At 40.3% G+C, this 22,765-nt stretch overlaps 1 protein-coding gene across 4 annotated transcripts in view; it reads right to left on the bottom strand.

Annotated features, from left to right (window-relative positions):
* The window catches only part of SH3BGR (SH3 domain binding glutamate rich protein), a 69,373-nt gene that overhangs the window by 18,689 nt on the left and 27,919 nt on the right, over positions 1 to 22,765 (bottom strand). For all 4 annotated transcript variants that reach the window (XM_069566218.1, XM_069566237.1, XM_069566226.1 and 1 more), the window contains 2 exons: positions 6,188 to 6,262; positions 5,443 to 5,535 (listed from right to left, as the gene is read on the bottom strand). In XM_069566218.1, the coding sequence (XP_069422319.1) occupies positions 5,443 to 5,535; positions 6,188 to 6,262 (168 nt within the window). The remainder of the gene's footprint in view (positions 1 to 5,442; positions 5,536 to 6,187; positions 6,263 to 22,765) is intronic.

Genomic DNA, 22,765 nt, shown 5'->3' with positions numbered 1-22,765 from the left:
GTGGCTGGTTAAGACAAGTGGTCAGTATGGAAGGAAGGCAGGGGCCAGCCCAGAGGGATCTGAAAAGAGTGACCAGACTGGAGGTCAGGAATAAGAGCAGGGTTCTCTCCATCATCAGACAGTATGGAGGCTCAGCCTTAGACTCACCAGTTCATGGTGGACCTAAACCAACACCTGCCCCTTGATGTAGAAACTATCCTCAAGACTAATTTTAGAGGAAGCAGAGTGGGGAATATGTATAGACCATAATCATGTAGTCAGTCAAGCCAAGGTGTCAGAAGGTTTTGGAGAGGATCACTGAAATGGCAAAGAACACAATGTAAAATATTTTGGCCTCAATGAAAACCAAACACAAAGATGAACAAATTGCACCTTTTACTTCCAAGGTTTCGTAAAGTTCTCATGACACCCCCAGTCTGCAGTTCCCTTCTCAGCATTCCCAGAAGCTGAGGTGACCTGCTTGCCTTCTTTCCCCCTCTGGTAGTATTCACAAACCTCCCCTCTCCTCCTTAGCCCCTCATCCCTCCCTGGTCATCAGGGAAGGGAACCATGAAGTTCCCTCTCTGTAGATCTGAAGCTGCAGGTGATTTCATCTTAGACAGGAATGAAAGCCCTTTTCATGGTGCACCATTTTGCCTCCCAAACACTGCCCCGACCTGTCAGCAAGTAGGTAACATACGCTTCAGCATCTTATGTGTAAGAACCCCCAAGGTTTGGATTGGTGGTCAGGAAAAGTCCACATCATTAGAGGAAATAATTATGATTTTTTAAATCAATCTGATATTCTTCGATAAATATCTTCCCCATGAAACTGGCATCATCTGAGCACTTAGAAGTGTGTACTGAATAAGCATGTGCAGTAGTTGAAATCAGGTGAGCTTAGACACTCAGCTGGTCTATCACTGGTTTTAACACTCCCAGCCACTGGAGGGAGCTATTACCACTGCCCACTTGGAAATGGTTCTGAACACACAGTTCTGTTCAGTTGCTCAGTCATGTCTGACTCTTTGTGATTCCATGGACTGCAGCACACCAGGCCTCCCTGTTCTTCACCATCTCCTGGAGTTTGGTCAAACTCATGTCCATTGAGTCAGTGATGCCATCCAACCATCTCATCCCCTGTTGTCCCCTTCACCTTCTGCCTTCAATCTTTCCCAGCATCAGGGTCTTTTCCAATGAGTCAGTTCTTCGAATCAGGTGGCCAAAGTATTAGAGTTTCAGCTTCAACATCAGCCCTTTCAGTGAATAGTCAGGACTGATTTCCTTTAGTCCTGAATGGACTGGTTGGATCTCCTTTCAGTCCAAGGGACTCTCAAGAGTCTTCTCCAACACCACAGTTCAAAAGCATCAATTCTTCTGCACTCAGCTTTCTTTATAGTCCAACTCTCACATCCATACATGACTACTGGACACACAAGAATGGTGTTTAACACACAAATGAAAGCTTTTGGGAAAATGGTCAACCCTGAATATGGTCTATAAGTCTACTTAACAGAGATGCACCAGGGTCATACTCTTGGTTTCTACCTCCTACTGCAGCCAGCTGAGATGTCATCACTAGGGGAAGCCAGGAGAAGAGCACACAGGACTCAGTACTAGATCCCTGTGAGCCTGTAATTCTTTCAGAATAACAGGTTAAACTATGTTTGTATGCCTTGTCATGAACATGTGGCTGTATACATGTGCTCAGTCGCTCAGTCATGTCCAACTCTTTCCAACACCATGGACTGTAGCCCGCGAGGCTCCTCTGTCTATGGAGTTTTCCATGCAAGAATACTGGAGTGGGTCGCCATTTCCTTCTCCAGGGATCTTCCCCACCCCAGGCTCAAATCCTCGTCTCCTGGATTACAGGTGGATTCTTTACCACTGCGCTACCTGGGAAGCAATGGTATATACCAGGATACAAATTCTCATTTTGTTCTCCCTGCTACCCAAAATAAGAGTTACTGTCTTCCCCACACACAAACTCCAAGGAGACAGCCACATACTTGTTCCGGTCCCCCGCCTGCTGGGAAGAAGTTACTGACTGTGCTTTTCAAAACCCTGGGCTGAGAGAGGTGAGGAGGCTAGATGATCAATGCAAAAAAAGTCCTTGGAGTTTAGGGCTTGGAGCTGAGAAGATGGAAGCAGCCAGATTCAAAAGAGAGAAGGAGGTGGATGTTCCAGGTGGTGCCTGATGCAAAAGCTGAGCCAGGGACCCCTGGGGCATCAGGGCAGCACCTGGACACGATGCTCAGGGAAGCATCAACTGCGGTCAGAGGGCTGGTCACTGTGAGAGGCATGGCCACATCCAGCCAGGGCAGAGGGCCTAACCCATGCTGAGGGACCAGCATTAAGAGTTTCCAATGGGCATCAGGAAACCCACATCACAGAGGACCACCATAAAGAACCAGGGCCCTCTGGCCTCCCGTCACCCCTGAAGACCCCAAGATGACTCTTAAGTCCCTGGAGAGGAGTGGGTCTCTGAAATGCTTCACCTAGATTGAATTTCCTGCCTGCCAGAAGTGGAGACATGAAGCAGATAAACGATGTCTAGAGAAATCAGTGAAGCTGATGGTCCACAACCACAAGTTTTGAAAACTAAACCTAGATTTAGCAGCAGCAGCCCACAAATCCAATGTTATTTAAATCCCTCATGGAGTGTTGGTTAGAAAAGGAAGTGCAGGGAGCCACTGTTTAGTTACAACAGACTGGAGCAGCGAAAGCTAAGAATCCATGAGATTGCCCCAAGATGGTTTCGACAGAGCCAGGGTTTGTAGCTAAAAGCCTTGGATTTATCTGAATTGTGATATCTAGAAGAACCTACTACATGTGACTGGTACTTTAAAAATCCATGTTACAAAGGTAGAACACAGTGATCTAATTGGCCTTTCTGCTCATCACAGATAAGCCTGTGTAAGCCTGGGTGCACAGCTGGCAGAGACGTGATGACAAAGAGCTGAGACAGCCATCTCAACCTTGAAAAACAACCCCAAACCAGAAAAGCAGACAGAAGGTTCTTGAAGCACAAAATGCAATCATTCTAAATATCAGATGGCTTTTGTCTCTGTTTAAAATTTTAATCAAGTTTTCTATGTATTCAGTCCCAAAGCTAATCATGTTATTATGTCATTTTTAATGTTCTCTGACAGATCATGGTTTTCTCCCTTATTTAACTGAATTACAGTAAGTCATAGGGCATGCATCGCTTGTTAAATGAGAAAAAGTCAAAATCTTTCTTTATGTAGAATGAAAAATTGTTAGTCACTCAATCACATCCAACTCTTTGTGACCCCATGGACTGAAGCCCACCAGGCTCCTCCATCCATGGGATTTTCCAGGCAAGAGTACTGGAGTGGGGTGCCATTGCCTTCTCCAATCTGAGCCACTAGGGTAGAATAAATATTATTAAAGAATTGATAATTAACATTGATGTTAATTAATTATTAACATTAATTCATCTAAAATAAAAATGTCTTCTAAACTTAGTCATTCCTTCACCACAGCCCATGCAAAAATACCAAAACAATGTTTTTAATTCCTATGAGGATCCACAGGATTGTAATTTATTTTGCAAAGTGCTCACAATTTTAGAAAATATTAACAAGAGAATCCCCAGGCTGAATGGCTTATCACTTCACTGAACTAACCAGCCCAGCAACTGAGAGGCTGGGAAGCTGAAGCCAGCAGGCTCTGGCCTCAAGATGCTGTCTTCCTCTCAAGTCTCATGAGAGAAAGGGGGTGGGGCGTAACGTTTCTTTCCTTTGTTTCTCTGCCTTAAAAAGAGCAAACTGATTTTCAATGTATAAATCAATAATTCTGTACCAGTGTTTTAGGCAATCCATGCAAAGTCAGATTATAAAATACTTTTAAAGATTTTTATAATCTCCAAGATAATTAAATGGTCACTCCATTTCATGTTAAGTTGATTATTTCTGAATTATACAGGCAGCCATGAAACCCCACCTAACTTCTAAGCAAAGACTGAAGAAGATTTGGTCTTTCTTCAAAACAGAAATGTCAAAGGGTCTTAAATTAGCAACACTGAAATAGCAGTGTTCAAACATAAGGGAATTTACTGCCCTGGTTCCTCCCAAATTTAAATTCCTTGAGATAAAGATAAACTGATGCCATCTCACATTTTCCATAGCAAGGCGTCAGTCTTGGCCCCTTTCCCAGTCACAGTCTCTCTGCTGGGAACAAGGGTCCAATGATCAAGAGCTGTTCACACCTCTCCTGGAATCAATAAATAGGGACAAATGCAAACCACTGGGCTTTGGTAAATAATCTTTTCTACAGTTGGCCCAAAGCAGAAACCCACTGAAATCCTCCTGATTTCTACCCTGCCCATTCAGGCTCCCTTGGTGCCAGGGTCTCTCCTTTGTCTGGCTTCCCAGCCACATTTTCAGAATTTCTTGAATAAGTAGCCCAACTGATCCCCCATTATCTTAGCTTGGTGCTTCCAGAACCACAGTCTCCACTTGGCCCTTTACCCTGCAGCCCCTGCAATGGAATCTTTTAGAAGTAGCCTTGCATCAGCTGGGTCCTGCAGTTCCTCTGATTGGCCTCAAATTGGAGGCCTCAAATCCCTCCCCCACAGCCCCTCTTATCCTCAGCTCCTGTTGGCTTCCCACAAATCCTCTTGGTAGAGTATGTCAACTACAAATTGTCACTTGCTCAGGATTAAACCATGAGCCACTGCAGCTGCTGACCTTCAACACCCCCAGAAAGGAGTTCAGGGTGGAGATCAGGAACAAAGCCCTCTGTGCCCTGGGAGGAATTGGCAGAATAAGTCCTCAGATAGATATTTTTGGGACTAGACTTTATGAGCCCAGTTCTTGCACCTCCTCATATCTAGAAAAGCACCAAAATCCTTCATGGTGATGACTGCTCCTCAAGACTACCAGAAACCTTCTGCCAAATATATAAGCTTGATTGCATGTACCCCTCCTTCACAAAGACCATATATACTGACCTTCCCCCTGCCTCTTTGAAGCGGTTTCTCAGAGCTAACTGAAATGCTGTCTCCCAGGCTATAGTCCTCATTTTGCCCAAATAAAGCTTAATTCACAACTCTCACATTGTGCTTTTTTTTTCTAAGTCAACAAGTATGATAGAAGTTCATCAATACTTGTAAACAAGATGTAATGTCCCTTGTTTCTGAAAGAACATGAACTCAACCTGACCCTAACAACACAATGACAAGCCTTGTGTAGCCTGTCACTCCAGGCCTGAGTCAGGCCCTTCTTCTAGCTTCCTTTCAGCCCTCACCCACCTCACACACAGCAGTTAACATGTTAAGTGAAAATTACCTGCTGCCTCCTGGCTAATTCCTCAGTTCATCACTTTTGAGCTCACTACTGTGTGCCCCGAAAGATTCCCAGCATCTGGTCAGAGCTCAATAAATGGTTATTGAATAGAACTGGATCCAGTGAAACTACAGTGAGAAAAGCGAACACTCACATCCTTCTCCTGGGATCCAGCAGGGTCGCCCGCATCTTCATCACCCTCTTCTTGTGCCTCGTGTTCTCCACTTGCTTCAGCCTTCTCTGTTCCCTGGTCACAAAGGAAACCCATGGTATCACCAACCTTGGATAAACTTCCAAGACAACACCAGGCCATAACTGCTACGGTTTCCTTATTTAGATACAGTATATAACTGAAGCAAAGGTAGACCCCTATTTACTAGTCACTTAACTCCTAGAGTATAGGATCACCAACCCTCAGCATTGCTAATTGGATCCATCAGTGTCAGTGAACAGACCCGACTCACAGGCATGGTAGAGTCATAAAGACCCTAATAGGAGTTAATTCATCCACTTAAGGCTTGTGAAGAGAACTTCAAAGGATTCCATATTTAGGGGGTATTTGTTTTCTATTGCTTATGCGGAGAGAGGCATTATAATTTTAGAGATTAAAAAAGATGATAGAGATAAATGATGAATGATTGACAGATACATAGAGAAATGATAGATGTGATGGATGGATGGATAGATAGTTGGATGGGTAGCTAAATAGGTGTGATGGATGGATGGATAAATAGACAGATGTGATGGATGGATGGATAGATAGATGGATGGATGGATGGATGGATGGATGGATGGATGGAAGAGCTAGACAGACAAACAGATATGGAAAAACTAGAACCCAGTAGACATGCTATGTAAAACAGGTTTCCCGGAAGATGGTTCAAGACACCAACTCTTACCTCTGTGGTGCTCTGAGCCTCTCCTGCCACTTCACCATCAGGAAGGGAAGACGCTTCCTCAGGAGACTTTGTCACCTGCATCACAGAAATTGAGAATGTTTGAGAGTTTTCTTGAGGATAATGGCTTGCATTTCAACACCTTTTAAGTCTCCAAACTATGTTTGTCTTCACCCCTCATTTTATCTTCACTATGATGCTGTAACCTAAGTCAGTAGATAGTCACCACCACTCACACCTAAGAAACAAGAAAATAAGGCAAAATTTGTCACACTGCAAGTTAGGGCAGGGCTAGGATACACCTTCTACTTTATGTTTTCCTGATCTATCCAGTGGTTTCCAGACTTTTAAAGTGCTAGTTTATTTTCCTTATCAGAAGTGAATTGTAACAATGTGAGGTAACAGATGTTAAATAAACTTACTGTGGTGATTATTTCACATATCTACATATATCAAATCATTGTGTTGCACTCCTTAAATTCATACAATGTTATATTTCAATTATATCTTAGTAAAGTGGGGTGAGGGTAGAATTCGGTGATTTTTTTAAACTTTTTAGTTTACATTGGAGTATAGCCAATTAACAATGTTGGGAGAGTTTCCGGTGCACAGCAGAGTGACTCAGCCATACGTGTACAGTATCCATTCTCTCCCAAACTCCCCTCCCATCCAGGCTGCCACATAGCATTGAGCAGAGTTCCCTGTGCTATACAGTAGGTTCTCATTGTGCACGTCTGCGTGTGTGTTAGTCACTCAGTCATGTCCGACTCTTTATGATCCCATGGACTGTAGCCTGCCCCCAGGATTCTCTGTCCATGGAATTCTCCAGGCGAGAATACTGGAGTGGGTAGCCATTCCCTTCTCCAGGGGATCTTCCCAACCTAGAGACGGAACCCAGGTCTCCTGCTTTGCAGGCAGATTCTTTACCATCTGAGCCCCCAGGGAAGCCCAGGTTCACATTAGCTATCTATTTTACAAGCCTGCGTGTGTATGTGTCAATTCCAATCTCCCAATTCATTCCACTCCCCTTTCTCCTTTGGTGTCCATGTATTTGTTCTCTACATCTGTCTCTAGTTCTGCTTCGCAAATAGGTTCTTCTATACCATTTTCCTAGATTCCACATCCACGTGTGAGATGTGGATGGACCTAGAGACCGACATACAGAGTAACATAAGTCAGAAAGAGAGAAACAAGTATATAATAATGCATAAAGATTTGGTGATTTTTATTCCAAAGGCACTTCAAGTTCATGGGAACAAATTGGGCCATAAACACAGCCTCCAATCCCATGCTCCTACAATACTCAATATTAAAATCTTTATATGTATTCAACTCTATGTTAACATATACATAGGCTATTTTTGTTTCATTTTTGTGTTTTTTAAAAACAATAAATAGGTACATACTACACACAACTTGATTCTTTTGCTTAGTATATCATGGGCATTTGTCCAGATTAATTCATATGGTTGTAACTCATTCCTATTAACATTTGCTTAATGTTAAAAATATAATAACTTATTCATGTATTTCCCAACTGATGGCTATTCAGAAAGTCCACATGTTTGTGTGTCTACAAACAACACTATACTAAACTAAATAAATGCATAATAAATCACTTTTTAAAAAGAGAAATTTTTTGTTTTCTAGCCTTTTATATACACAAATTTATCTAACTTTTGGGGCTTCCTAGGTGGCACTAGTCAGAGAAGGCAATGGCACCCCACTCCAGTACTCTTGCCTGGAAAATCCCATGGAAGGAGGAACCTGGAAGGCTGCAGTCCATGGGGTCGCTAAGAGTCGGGCACGACTGAGCAACTTCACTTTCACTTTTCACTTGCATGCGTTGGAGAAGGAAATGGCAACCCACTCCAGTGTTCTTGCCTGGAGAATCCCAGGGACAGAGAAGCCTGGTGGGCTGCCGTCTGTGGGGTCGCACAGAGTCAGACACGACTGAAGAGACTTAGCAGCAGCAGCAGCAGGTGGCACTAGTGGTAAAGAGAGAGAAAGTGAAGTCACTCAGTCATATCCAACTCTTTGCAACCCCATGGACTGTGGCCTACTAGGCTCCTCCATCCATGGAATTTTCCAAGTAAGAGTACGGGAGTGGGTTGCCATTTCCTTCTCCAGGAGAGTGGTAAAGAACCTGCCTGCAAATACAGGAGACCTAAGAGACGGGATTTGATCCCTGGGTCAGGAAGATCCCCTGGAGAAGGGCATGGCAACTAACTCCAGTATTCTTGCCTGGAGTATCCCATGAACAGAGGAGCCTGGCAAGCTATAGACCATGGGGTTGCAAAGAGTCAGAAACGATTGAAGCAACTTAACACGCACACATCTAACTTTTATTTTCTGACATGTAGTTATTTTATATTAATTATTAACATCTAGTGATTTAATCAGTGTGAAATCTAATTTTGTGTATAATATAAAGTAGGGCTCTGTTTTCTTCCAGATAGATGACAAAGTATGCCTGTAACATTTATATACCACCATTGTCCTTTCAATTAAGATGTTATTTTTGTCATTTATAAAATTCTATATATACATTTGGATCTGTTAACACACTGATCTACATATAAATATATAAACATATCCATGGATGTATTTATTTTTTCCCTTGGATGTATTTATATGTTCCCAAGCCAATATATAGCTTTTATCACTGTAGTTTTAACATGAATTTTAATATTCAGAAAGGCAAGCTGCTACAAAGTCTCCTTTTTCAAAAACTTTTGGCTCTTCTCAGACCTGTATTATTCCAGTACATTTTAAGATCATTTTTCCCAGTGTCAACAATTTTTAAATAGGCTTTTCTTGGAAATACCACTAAATGTATTTCTTAGTTTAGAAATTTTCACTTCTTATTGTTAAGTCATCTCACCTAGGGCATCATACTCTCCCATAACTTTAGTACTTGTTGGTGTCCTTCAGATAAATTTACTCCTAAAAATTTTTCTTTTTTAGTTTCTTATTTTTTTAATTTTATTTTTTTTCCTTTTAGTTTTTTATTTTTTAAATTTTAAAATCTTTAATTCTTACATGCGTTCCCAAACATGAACCCCCCTCCCACCTCCCTTCCCACAACATCTCTCTGGGTCATCCCCATGCACCAGCCCCAAGCATGCTGCACCCTGCGTCAGACATAGACTGGCGATTCAATTCTTACATGATAGTATACATGTTAGAATTCCCATTCTCCTAAAAATTTTAAAGATTTTTATCAACATTGTGAACTGGATTTGTTTTTTACATTTTAACTTCTCATCCATTATAGTTGATACAAGTAAAAGCTACTAATTTTTCCATTCTTTAATCCAGAAACTCTATGTTATTAATTCTAATGAATTTTACTGGAGTCTGTTGAAATTTATAAGTATACATTTACATCATACACAAATGAAGATATTTTTTATATATCATACATTACATATATATGAGATATTTCATTTTCTTACTTTATTGTAATAACTACAGCTTCTAAAACAATGTTTAATAATATGTCCATGGCTCCTCTGTCCATGTGATTCTCCAGGCAAGAATACTAGAGTGGGTATCTGTTCCCTTCTCCAGGGGATCTTCCCAACCAAGGGATCAAACCCAGGTCTCCCACAGTGCAGGCGGAATCTTTAGCATCTGAGCCACCAGTGAAACCCAAGAATACTGGAGTGAGTAGCCTATCCTTCCTCCAGGGGATCTTACCAACCCAGGAATTAAAACCAGGGTCTCCTGCATTACAAGCAGATTCTTTACCATCTGAGCTACCAGGGAAGCCCAATAGCCACCGTTTCTAAAACAATGTTTAATAATATGGTGATGATGGGCATGCCTATTGTCGCTTGATTTTAATAGAAATGCTTCAGTATTTCATGGTTCATTATGATAGTTTCCTCTTGACAACTGGTTTTTATCACATTTAATCAGTTTCCTTCTGCTTATATTTTAATCCATGTTCATTTTTAACCAGGAATAGCTGATTAATTATATCAAATATCTTCTTGGTACTTATAGACAGAATCTTATAGTTTTTCTCCATTAATAAGTTCATGGAATGAACTATGTCAATAGAAAAAATTCTGCTTTAATTAGTTACCTGTAACCCACTGCTAGATACAGTTTGCTAATACATTATTTAGACTTTTCCCATCCAAATTCATAACAGAAATTGATCTAGGTATAACTGAAAGTTTTCTAAGTAATACCTCAATTGATCAGGGATTTTATCTATTTTATTTGTCTGTTCAAATTACATACAGCCAAATTACATATAAACAGGAGACTTCCCTAGTGGTCCAATGGTTAAGAATCTGCCTTGCAATGCTGGGAATGCAAGCTCGATCCCTGGTCGAGGAACTAAGATCCCACATGCTGTGGAGCAACTAAGCCTGGGTGCACTGCAACTACTGAGCCCACGTACCACAGAGCCCACGCTCCACAGCTAGAGTCCACGCACCACAGCAAAAGATCCTGTATGATGAAACTAAGACCCCAAGCAGCCAAGTAAACAATAATAAAACCAATAAATATTTTTAATTCATATAAATGTATTCAAGTTCAGTCACTCAGTTGTGTCCGACTCTTTGCAACACTGTGGACTGCAGCATGCCAGGCTTCCCTATCCATCACCAACTCCCAGAGCTTGCTCAAACTCATGTCCATGGTGTTGGTCATGAGTCCAACTCCATCACATCCTCTGTCCTCCCTTTCTCCTCCTGCCTTCAATCTTTCCCAGCATCAGGGTCTTTTCCAGATTCTCAGTTCTTCACATTAGGTGGCCAAAGGATTGGAGCTTCAGCTTTAGCATCAATCCTTCCAATGAATATTCAGGACTAATTTCCTTTAGGATTGACTAGTTTGATTTCCTTGCAGTCCAAGGGACTCTCAAGAGTCTTCTCCAACATCACAGTTCAAAAGCATAAATTCTTTGATGCTCAACTTTCTTTATGGTCCAACTCTCACATCCATGCATGACTACTGGAAAAACCAAAGCTTTGACTCGACAGACCTTTGTCAGCAAAGTAATGTCTTTGCTTTTTAATATGCTGTCTAGATTGGTCATAGCTTTTCTCTGAAGGAGCAAGCATCTTTTAAATTCATGGCTGCAGTCACCACCTGTAGTGATTTGGGAGCCCAAGAAAATAAAGTCTCTCACTGTTTCTATTGTTTCCCCATTGATTTGCATTCAAATGATATATAAATTGAATATATATATATACACATAAACATACACAGATACACACTTTCTATTTTGTATTAATCTTGGTTTTTCCTTTTATTCATTCACTGCATGTGAATTACTCTGTTTTTCTATTTTCCTAAATTTAAAAGTTGAGTATTCATTTTACTAGGTTTTAATTTTTCTGTTATTTTTTGTTATCTAGTCACTAAGTTGTGTCTGGCTCTTTGCAACCTCTGGACTCATAGCCCACAAGGCTCTTCTGTCCATGAGATTTCCCAGGGAAAGATGCTGGAGTGGGTTCCAGGGGATCTTCCTGGACCAGGGATCAAACCCACATCTCCTGCATTCACAGGTGGATTCCCTACCACATGAGGGAAGCCCCAAAATATTTAAAGCTAACAATTTTCCTCTGTACAGAAATTTGGCCATATATTGTGATTTGTATATGCAATAATATCTTTTGCTTATTATTTTATGATTTGTAATATCAGTTTTGTTTTCCTTTGGATATGGAGTTATTTGAAATATATTTATTTCTTAATTTTTTGTTATTTCTCTTTCATATGGTAATTCTACACTTGGAATAAAAATGTATCCTATAAAATCATCCCTTTTTTAAGTTTGTGAAGGTTTCCTTTGTGACCAAGAATATAATAGATTTAGAAATTGTGTAATACGTATATAAGAAAAATACATTCCATTTCTATCCAATATATTCTTATTCTTGTATTTGCACACATGTGTCTATTAAATTGCTGTCACAGAAGACCCCAAGGTACCAAAATAATCTTAAGAAAGATAAAACTGGAGGTATTATGTCCCCTGATTTCAAATTATGCTACAAAGCTACAAAATGAAAACAGTATGGTATTGGCACAAAAACAGACATACAGATTGATGGAACAGAATAGGGAGCCCAGAAATAAACCCATACATTTATGGACATTTAATTTATGACAAAGTAGGCAAGAATATATAATGAGGAGAAGACAATCTCTTCAATAAATGGAGCTGGGGAAACTGGACAGCTACATGCTAAAGAATCAAACTGGACTACTTTCTCATACCACATACAAAAATGAACTCAAAATAGATTAAACATTTAAATGTAAGACCTGAAACCATAAAACTTCTAGAAGAAAGCCATAAGCAGTACACTGTTTAACATCAGTCTTAGCAATGTATTTTTGGATGTCTCCACAGAGAAGAGAAACAAAAGCAAAAATAAGTAAACTGAACTACATCAAACTAAAAGGCTTTTGCACAGTGAAAGAAAATATCAAAAAACAAAAAGACTGTCTACTGATTGGAAGAAGATATTTGTATATAATACATTTCAGGAGGGATTAATATCCAAAATATACAAAGAACTCATATAACTCAACACACACAAAAATTTTAATGTTCAGAGGACCTAAACAGACACTTTGCCAAGGAAAATATACAGATGGCCAACAGGCACACAAACGATGCTCAGCATCACTAATCATCAGGAAAATGAAAATCAAAACACAATGAGATATCACCTCATACCTGTCAGAATAGCCATTATCTAAAAGACAATATAGAGGGCGGTCCTAAGATGGCAAAGAATAGGACGGGGAGACCACTTTCTCCCCAACAAATTCATCAAGAGATCATTTGAACGCTGAACAAATTTCACAAAACAACTTCTGGACGCTGGCAGAGGACACCAGGCACCCAGAAAGACAGCCCATTCTCTTCAAAAGGAGATAGAACAAAATATAAAAGATGAAAAGAGAGACAAAAGAGTTAGGGACAGAGACCCATCCAGGAGGGAGCCCTGAGGGAGGAGAAGTTTCCAAACACCAGGAAACCCACTCGCTGGCAGGTCTGTGGGGAGTTTTGGAATCTCAGAGGGCAACATAACTCAGAGGAAAAAAAAAAAAAATTACGCGCCTAACCGCAACTCCCAGCAGAGTAGCAGTCCAGATGCTCCCCGTCTGCCAGCAGTGAATGGGGGCTGAACAGGGAGGCCTGGGCTGCATGCTTAGGGCAAGGACCAGGCCTGAATGCCCTGAGGACCATCTGAGGAAGCTAACATGAGATAGCAACCCAAACTGTGGGATAGTGAGAGAGAGGGAAAAAAAGAGAGAGAACTTCCCCTCGAAAAGCTCTAAGTCGCAACCTGGCCCACTCACAGAACAAAGGATTGAGTGAATACCAGAGGAGAGCTAGCTGGCTGTGGACTGGGCCCTCCACCCACTGGAGGCAGAGAGGCAGGCGGGCGACAGCCAGAGCCAGGAGGCGAGAGGCAACCTCGGCCCCAGAGACGGCATCCTCCACCAAACTGTGAGCAGGCTCCCAGTTGCTAACCAAGACTTCCTGGGATCCTGGATGGTTGACATCCACCAGGAGGGTCGCAGTAAGAGATCAGCTCCCCTAAAAGAGACACACGGCACACCTGAGGCGGTGCTCTTGTGGTGCACCCAGGAAACTGAGCAGCTGGGACTGAGGAGGTAATATGACACACCACCCACCTGGGGAGAGTGCGCTTGCCAAGCACCTGGTCACCTGAGCTGCTTGGACCTGGGAAGGGCACAAAATACAGGCCCAACTGAGTCTGTGCCTTTGTGGAGTACCCAAGAACCTGAACCCGAGCAGCTTAGATCTGGGAAGTGTACACAACCCAGGGCCAGCTTTAGACAGTTCCCCTGCAGAGCAACCTGGAGCCTGAGCAGTATAGACAGGGAAAGCACACACGCCGTGAACGGGGGCAAACCTAGTGTGGCCCAAACACTGCGAGCACTCCCCACATATGCCAGTGATGTTTGTTTGCAGCGTTCCTCCCTCCTCACAGCACAATTGAACAAGTGAGCCTAAATAAATGACCACCTTCGCCTCCTGTGTCAGAGTGGAAATTAGGCACTGAAGAGACTTGCAAACAGAGGAAGTCAAAATAAAGAAGAGGGAACTGCTTTGGAAGTGACAGGTGCATCAGATTAAAACCCTGTAGTTAGCATTGGCTACATTGGAAGGGGCCTATAGACCTTGAGAAGAAGTATAAGCTGGAACAAAGAACTATCTGAAACTGAACTGACCCCACAATGCCCTCAACAGCTCCAGAGAAATTCCTAGATATATTTTATTATTATCATTTTTTAACATTTTTAATATTTTTAAGTTCTTTATTACTCCTTTAATTTTCATTTTAAAAACCTACTATTACCTTGCAAAAAAAATACCCTATTTTTAAAGCAAATTTCATATTTATATTTTTTATAATTTGTGATTTTGTTTTGTTTTTCTAATATTGTATTTTTGAGAGTGTAACCTCTACTCTAGATTTTTAACCTGTGCTTTTTGGTATTTGTTATCAATTTTGTACCTTTAAGAATCCAATCTTCAGTACCTATTCTTACTTAGGAGTGTGATTACTGGCCTGATTTCTCTCTCCCCTTTTGACTCTCCTTTTCCTCCCCCAGGTCGCCTCTATCTCCTCCCTCCCCCTTGTCTTCTCTACTTAACTCTGTGAATCTCTTTGGGGGTTCTGGGCTGTGGAGAACACTTAGGGAACTGATTACTGGCTAGACTGGTCTCTCTCCTTTTGACTGCCCCTCCTGGTCACCTCTAGCTTCCCCCTCCCTCTTCTCTTCTCCATGTAACTGTGAAACTCTCTGAGTGGCCCTCACTGTGGAGAATCTTTTCACCATTAACCTAGATGTTTATCATCAGTGCTGTATGGATGGAGAAGTCTTGAGGCTACTGTAAGAATAAAGTTGAAAGCCAGAGGCAGAAGGCGTAATCCAAAACTTAAGAACACCAGAAAACTCCTTACTCCAGGGAACATTAATCAGACAACAGCTCATCCAAAAGCCTCTATACCCACACTGAAACCAAGCTCCACCCAAGAGCCAACAAGTTTCAAAGCAAGATATACCAAGCTAATTCTCCAAAAATGCAAAACACACCCTGAGCATTCAAATACAAGAGGCCAAAAGTCACACCAAACTCATAGACACCTCAAAACTCTACTGGACACTTCATTGCACTCCAGAGAGAAGAGATCCAGCTCCACCCACCAGAACACCGACGAAAGCTTCCCTAACCAGGAAACCTTGACAAGCCACTCGTCCAACCCCATCCACAGTGAGGAACCTCTGCAATAAAAGGAACCACAAACTTCCAGCATACAGAAAGTCCACCCCAAACACAGCAATCTAAGCAAGATGAAAAGGCAGAGAAATATTCAGCAGGTAAAGGAACATGATAAATGCCCACCAAACCAAACAAAAGAGGAATAGATAGGGAATCTACCTGAAAAAGAATTCAGAATAATGATAGTAAAAGTGATCCAAAATCTTGAAAACAAAATGGAGTTACAGATAAATAGTCTGGAGACAAGGATTGAGAAGATGCAAGAAAAGTTTAACAAGGACCTAGAAGAAATAAAAAAGTTAATCAATAATAAATAATGCAATAAATGAAATCAAAAGCACTCTGGAGGGAACCAACAGTAGAATAACTGAGGCAGAAGATGGGATAAGTGAGGTGGAAGATAGAATGGTGGAAATAAATGAAGCAGAGAGGGAAAAAAAGAATTACAAGAAATGAGGACAACCTCAGAGACCTCTGGGACAATGTTAAATGCCTCAAACTTCACATCATAGGAGTCCCAGAAGACAAAAAGAAAGACCATGAGAAAGTACTTGAGGAGATAACAGTTGAAAACTTCCCTAAAATGGGGAAGGAAATAGTCACCCAAGTCCAAGAAACCCAGAGAGTCCCAAACAGGGTAAACCCAAGGCAAAACACCCCAAGACACATATTAATCAAATTAACAAAGATCAAACACAAAGAACAAATATTAAAAGCAGCAAGGGAAAAACAACAAATAACACACAAGGGGATTCCCATAAGGATAATAGCTGATCTTTCAATAGAACCTCTTCAAGCCAAAAGGGAATGGCAGGACATACTTAAAGTGATGAAAGAGAAAAACCTACAACCCAGATTACTGTACCCAGCAAGGATCTCATTCAAATATGAAGGAGAAATCAAAAGCTTTACAGACAAGCAAAAGCTGAGAGAATTCAGCACCACAAAACCAGCTCTTCAACAAATGCTAAAGGATCTTCTCTAGACAGGAAACACAGAAAAGGTTTATAAACTCAAACCCAAAACAACAAAGTAAATGGCAATGGGATCATACTTATCAATAATTACCTTAACTGTAAATGGGTTGAATGCCCCAACCAAAAGACAAAGACTGGCTGAATGGATACAAAAACAAGACCCCTATCCATGCTGTCTACAAGAGACCCACCTCAAAACAAGGGACATATACAGACTGAAAGTGAAGGGCTGGAAAAAGATATTTCATGCAAATGGAGACCAAAAGAAAGCAGGAATAGCAATACTCATATCAGATAAAATAGACTTTGAAATAAAGGCCATAAAAAGAGACAAAGAAGGACACTACATAATGATCAAAGGATCAATCCAAGAAGAAGATATAACAATTATAAATATATATGCACCCAACACAGGAGCACTGCAATGTAAGGCAAATGTTAACACGTATGAAAGAGGAAATTTACAGTAACACAATAATAGTGGGAGACTTTAATACTCCCCTTACACCTATGGATAGATCAACTAAACAGAAAATTAGCAATGAAACGCAAACTTTAAATGATACAATGGACCAGTTTAACCTAATTGATATTTATAGGACATTTCACCCCAAAACAATGAATTTCACCTTTTTCTCAAATGCACACAGAACCTTCTCCAGGATAGATCATATCCTGGGCCATAAATCTAGCCTTGATAAATTTTTAAAAATTGAAATCATCTCAAGTATCTTTTCTGATCACAATGTGGTAAGATTAGATGTCAACTACCGGAAAGAAAGAAAAAAAACACTATTACAAATACAAACATATGGAGACTAAAAAACACGTTTCTGAATAACCAACAAATCACAGAAGGAATCAAAAAAGAAATCAAAATATGCATAGAAACGAATGAAATTGAAAACACAACAACCCAAAACCTATGGGATTCAGTAAAAGCAGTGCTAAGGGGAAGGTTCATAGCAATACAAGCTTACCTCAAGAAACAGGAGAAAAATCAATAAATAATCTAACTCTACACCTAAAGAAACTAGAAAAAGAAGAAATGAAGAACCCCAAGGTTAGTAGAAGGAAAGAAATCATAAAAAAAAAAAAATTAGGGCAGAAATAAATGAAAAAGAAACAAAGGAGACCATAGCAAAAATCAACAAAGCTAAAAGCTGGTTCTTTGAGAAGATAAATAGAAAAACCATTAGCTAGACTCATCAAGGAAAAAAGGGAGAAGAATCAAATCAACAAAATTAGAAATGAAAACGGAGAAATCACGACAGACAACACAGAAATACAAAGGATCATAAGAAACTACTATCAGCAACTACATGCCAATAAAATGGAGAACTTGGAAGAAATGGACAAACTCTTAGAAAAGTATAACTTTCCAAAACTGAACCAGCAAAAAATAGAAAATTTTAACAGACCCATCACAAGCTCAGAAATTGAAACTGTAATCAGAAATCTTCCAACAAACAAAAACCCAGGACCAGATGGCTTCACAGCTGAATTCTAAAATTTAGAGAAGAGCTAACACTTATCCTACTCAAACTCCACCAGAAAACTTCAGAGGAAGGTAAACTTCCAAACTCATTCTATGAGGCCACCATCACCCTAACACCAAAATCAGACAAGTTCAGTTCAGTTCAGTTCAGTTCAGTTCCTCAGTCGTGTCCGACTCTTTGCGACCCCATGAATCGCAGCATGCCAGGCCTCCCTGTCCATCACCAACTCCTGGGGTTCACTCAGACTCACATCCATCAAGTCAGTGATGCCATCCAGCCATCTCATCCTCTGTCATCCCCTTCTCCTCCTGCCCACAATCTCTCCCAGCATCAGAGTCTTTTCCAATGAGTCAACTCTTCGCATGAGGTGGCCAAAGTACTGGAGTTTCAGCTTCAGCATCATTCCTTCCAAAGAAATCCCAGGGCTGATCTCCTTTAGCATGGACTGGTTGGATCTCCTTGCAGTCCAAGGGACTCTCAAGAGTCTTCTCCAACACCACACTTCAAAAGCATCAATTCTTCGGCACTCGGCTTTCTTCACAATCCAACTCTCACATCCATACATGACCACTGGAAAAACCATAGCCTTGACTAGACGGACCTTTGTTGGCAAAGTAATGTCTCTGCTTTTCAATATGCTATCTAGGTTGGTCATAACTTTTCTTCCAAGAAGTAAGCATCTTTTAATTTCATGGCTGCAGTCACCATCTGCAGTGATTCTGGAGCCCCCCAAAAATTAAGTCTGACACTGTTTTCACTGTTTCCCCATCTATATCCCATGAAGTGATGGGACCAGATACCAGGATCTTCATTTTCTGAATGTTGGGCTTTAAGCCAACTTTTTCACTCTCCTCTTTCACTTTCATCAAGAGGCTCTTTAGTTCCTCTTCACTTTCTGCCATAAGGGTGGTATGCATATCTGAGGTTATTGATATTTCTCCCAGCAATCTTGATTCTAGCTTGTGCTTCTTCCAGCCCAGTGTTTCTCATGATGTACTCTGCATAGAAGTTAAATAAGCAGGGTGACAGTATACAGCCTTGGCGTACTCCTTTTCCTATTTGGAACCAGTCTGTTGTTCCATGTCCAGTTCGAACTGTTGCTTCCTGACCTGCATACAGATTTCTCAAGAGGCAGGTCAGGTGGTCTGGTATTCCCATCTCTTTCAGAATTTTCCACAGTTCCTTGTGATCCACACAGTCAAAGGCTTTGGCATAGTCAATAAAGCAGAAATAGATGTTTTTCTGGAACTCTCTTGCTTTTTCCATGATCCAGCAGATGTTGGCAGTTTGATCCCTGGTTCCTCTGCCTTTTCTAAACCCTGCTTGAAGATCTGGAAGTTCATGGTTCACCTATTGCTGAAGCCTGGCTTGGAGAATTTTGAGCATTGCTTTACTAGCGTGTGAGATGAATGCAATTGTGTGGTAGTTTGAGCATTCTTTGGCATTGCCTTTCTTTGGGATTGGAATGAAAACTGACCTTTTCCAGTCCTGTGGCCACTGCTGAGTTTTCCAAATTTGCCTGCATGTTGACTCCAGCACTTTCACAGCATCATCTTTTAGGATTTGAAATAGCTCTACTGGAATTCTATCACCTCCACTAGCTTTGTTCATAGTGATGCTTTATAAGGCCCACTTGACTTCACTTTCCAGAATGTCTGGCTCTAGGTGAGTGATCACACCATTGTGTACCCAGTTGTGGATGTGACTGGTGATAGAAGCAAGGTCTGATGCTGTAAAGAGCAATATTGGATAGGAACCTGGAATGTCAGGTCCATGAATCAAAAAAACAGACAAAGATGCCACAAAAAAATAAAACTACAGGCCAATATCACTGATGAACATAGATGCAAAAATCCTTAACAAAATTCTAGCAAACAGAATCCAACAACACATTTAAAAGATCATACATCATGACCAGGTGGGCTTTATCCCAGGGATGCATGGATCCTTCAGTATTTGCAAATCAATCAACGTGATACACCACATTAACAAATTGAAAAATAAAAACCATATGATTATCTCAATAAATGCAGAGAAAGCCTTTGACAAAATTTAACATCCAATTATGATTTTTAAAAACCCTCCGGAAAGCAGACACAGAAGGAACATACCTCAACATAATAAAAGCCATATATGATAAACCCACAGAAAACATTATCCTCAGTGGTGAAAAAAAATAGTGAAAAATTGAAAGCATTTCCCCTAAAGTCAGGAACAAGACAAGGGTGCCCATTCTCACCACTACTATTCAACATAGTTTTGGAAGTTTTAGCCACAGCAATCAGAGAAGAAAAAGAATAAAAGGAATCCAGATTGGAAAATAAGAAGTAAAACTCTCACTTTTTGCAGATGACATGATCCTCTACATAGAAAACCCTAAAGACTCCACCAGAAAATTACTAGAGCTAATCAATGAATATAGTAAAGTTGCAGGATATAAAATTAACACACAGAAATCCCTTGCATTCTTGTACACTAACAATAAGTAAACAGAGAGAGAAATTAAGGAAACAATTCCATTCACCACTGCAACAAAAAGAATAAAATACTTAGCAATAAATCTACCTAAAGAAACAAAATACCTATATATAGAAAAATATAAAACACTGATGAAAGAAATCAAAGGGGACACAAATAGATGGAGAAATACACCATGTTCACAGATCGGAAGAATCAATATAGTGAAAATGAGTATACTACCCAAAGCAATCTACAGACTGAATACAATCCTTATCAAGCTACCAGTGGTATTTTTCACAGAACTAGAACAAATAATTTCACAATTTGTATGAAAATACAAAAAAAAAAAAAAACTCAAATAGCCAAAGCAATCTTGAGAAAGAAGAATGGAACTGGAGGAATCAACCTGCCTGACTTCAGACTATACTACAAAGCTACAGTCATCAGGACAGTATGGTACTGGCACAAAGACTGAAATATAGATCAATGGAACAAAATAGAAAGCCATGCACCTATGGACACCTTTTCTTCGACAAAGGAGGCAAGCATATACAATGGAGAAAAGACAATCTCTTTAACAAATCGTGCTGGGAAAACTGATCAACGACTTTTAAAAAAATGAAACTAGAACACTTTCTAACACTGTACACAAAAATAAAGTCAAAATGGATTAAAGATCAAAATTAAGACCAGAAACTATAAAACTCCTAAAGGAAAACATAGGCAAAACACTCTGACATAAATCATAGCAGGATCCTCTATAACCCACCTCCCCAGAATATTGGAAATAAAAGCAAAAATAAGCAAATAGGACCTAATTAAGCTTAAAAGTTTTTGTACAATGAAGGAAACTATAAGCAAGGTGAAAGACAGCCTTCAGAATGGGAGAAAATAATAGCAAAGGAAGCAACTGACAAAGAATCCTGCAGCTCAATTCCAGAAAAATAAACAACCCAATCAAAAAGTGGGCCAAAGGACTAAACAGACATTTCTCCAAAGAAGACATACAGATGCTAACAAACACATGATAAGATGCTCAACATCACTCATTATCAGAGAAATGCAAATCAAAACCACAGTGAGGTACCATCTCACACTGGTCAGAATGGCTGCTATCAAAAAGTCTACAAACAATAAATGCTGGAGAGGGTGCAGAGAAAAACGAACCCTCTAACACTGTTGGTGGGAATGCAAATTAGTACACCCACTATGGAGAACAGTGTGGAGATTCCTTCAAAAACTGGAAATAGAACTGCCATACAACCCAGCAATCCCACTGCTGGACATACACACTGTGGAAACCAGAATTGAAACAGACACATGTACCCCAATGTTCATCGCAGCACTGTTTACAATAGCTAGGACATGGAAGCACCTAGATGTCCATCAGCAGATGAATGGATACATATACATGATGGTACATATACACAATGGAATATTACTCAGCTATTAAAAAGAATGCATTTGAATCAGTTCTAATGAGATGGATGAAACTGGAGCCTATTATACATAGTGAAGTAGGTCAGAAAGAAAAACACCAATACAATATAGTAACACATATATATGGAATTTAGAAAGATGGTAACAATGACCGTATATGTGAGACAGCAAAAGAGACACAGATGTAAAGAACACTTTTGGACTCTGTGGGAGAAAGTGAGGGTGGAATGATTTGGGAGAATAACATTGAAACATGTATATTATCATACGTGCAATAGGTGCCAGTCCAGGTTTGATGCATGAAACAGAGTGCTCAGGGCTGGTGCACTGGGATAACCCTGAGGAATGGGATGGGGAGGGAGGTGGGAGGGAGGTTCAGGATGGGGAACACATGTACACCCATGGCTGATTCATGTGAATGTATGGCAAAAAACACCACAAAATTCCAAAGTAAAAAAAAAAAAAAAAAAAGACAACACATAACAAGTATTGGTGAAAATATGGAAAAAAGAGAAGCCTCATGCACTATTGATAAAAAATGCAAATTGTTACAGCTACTAAGGAAGAAACTATGGAAAGTCCTCAAAAAATTAAAGCTAGAACTGCCATACTATCCATCAGTGGTACTCCTGAGTATTTATCTGAAGAACGTGAAAACACTAATCTGAAAAAGAATATATGCACTTCAATGTTCATTGCAGCATTATTTGCAATAGCCAAGATATCAAAGCAACCTAAGTGTCCTTAAATAGATGAGTAAATAAAGAAGATATTATATATCTATATTCCATATATATGTGGAATATTACACAGTCATATAAAAAGAATTAGGACTTCCCTGTAGCCCAAGTGGTAAAGAATTTGTCTTCTATGCAGGAAACCAGGCTTGACCCCTGGGTCAGGAAGA

The sequence above is a fragment of the Ovis canadensis genome, chromosome 1, assembly GCF_042477335.2.
Source record: "Ovis canadensis isolate MfBH-ARS-UI-01 breed Bighorn chromosome 1, ARS-UI_OviCan_v2, whole genome shotgun sequence".
NCBI classification, from domain to species: Eukaryota; Metazoa; Chordata; class Mammalia; order Artiodactyla; family Bovidae; genus Ovis; species Ovis canadensis.
The sequence above is the reverse complement of the archived record's forward strand: the minus strand, read 5'-3'. Positions and strand labels throughout refer to the sequence as shown.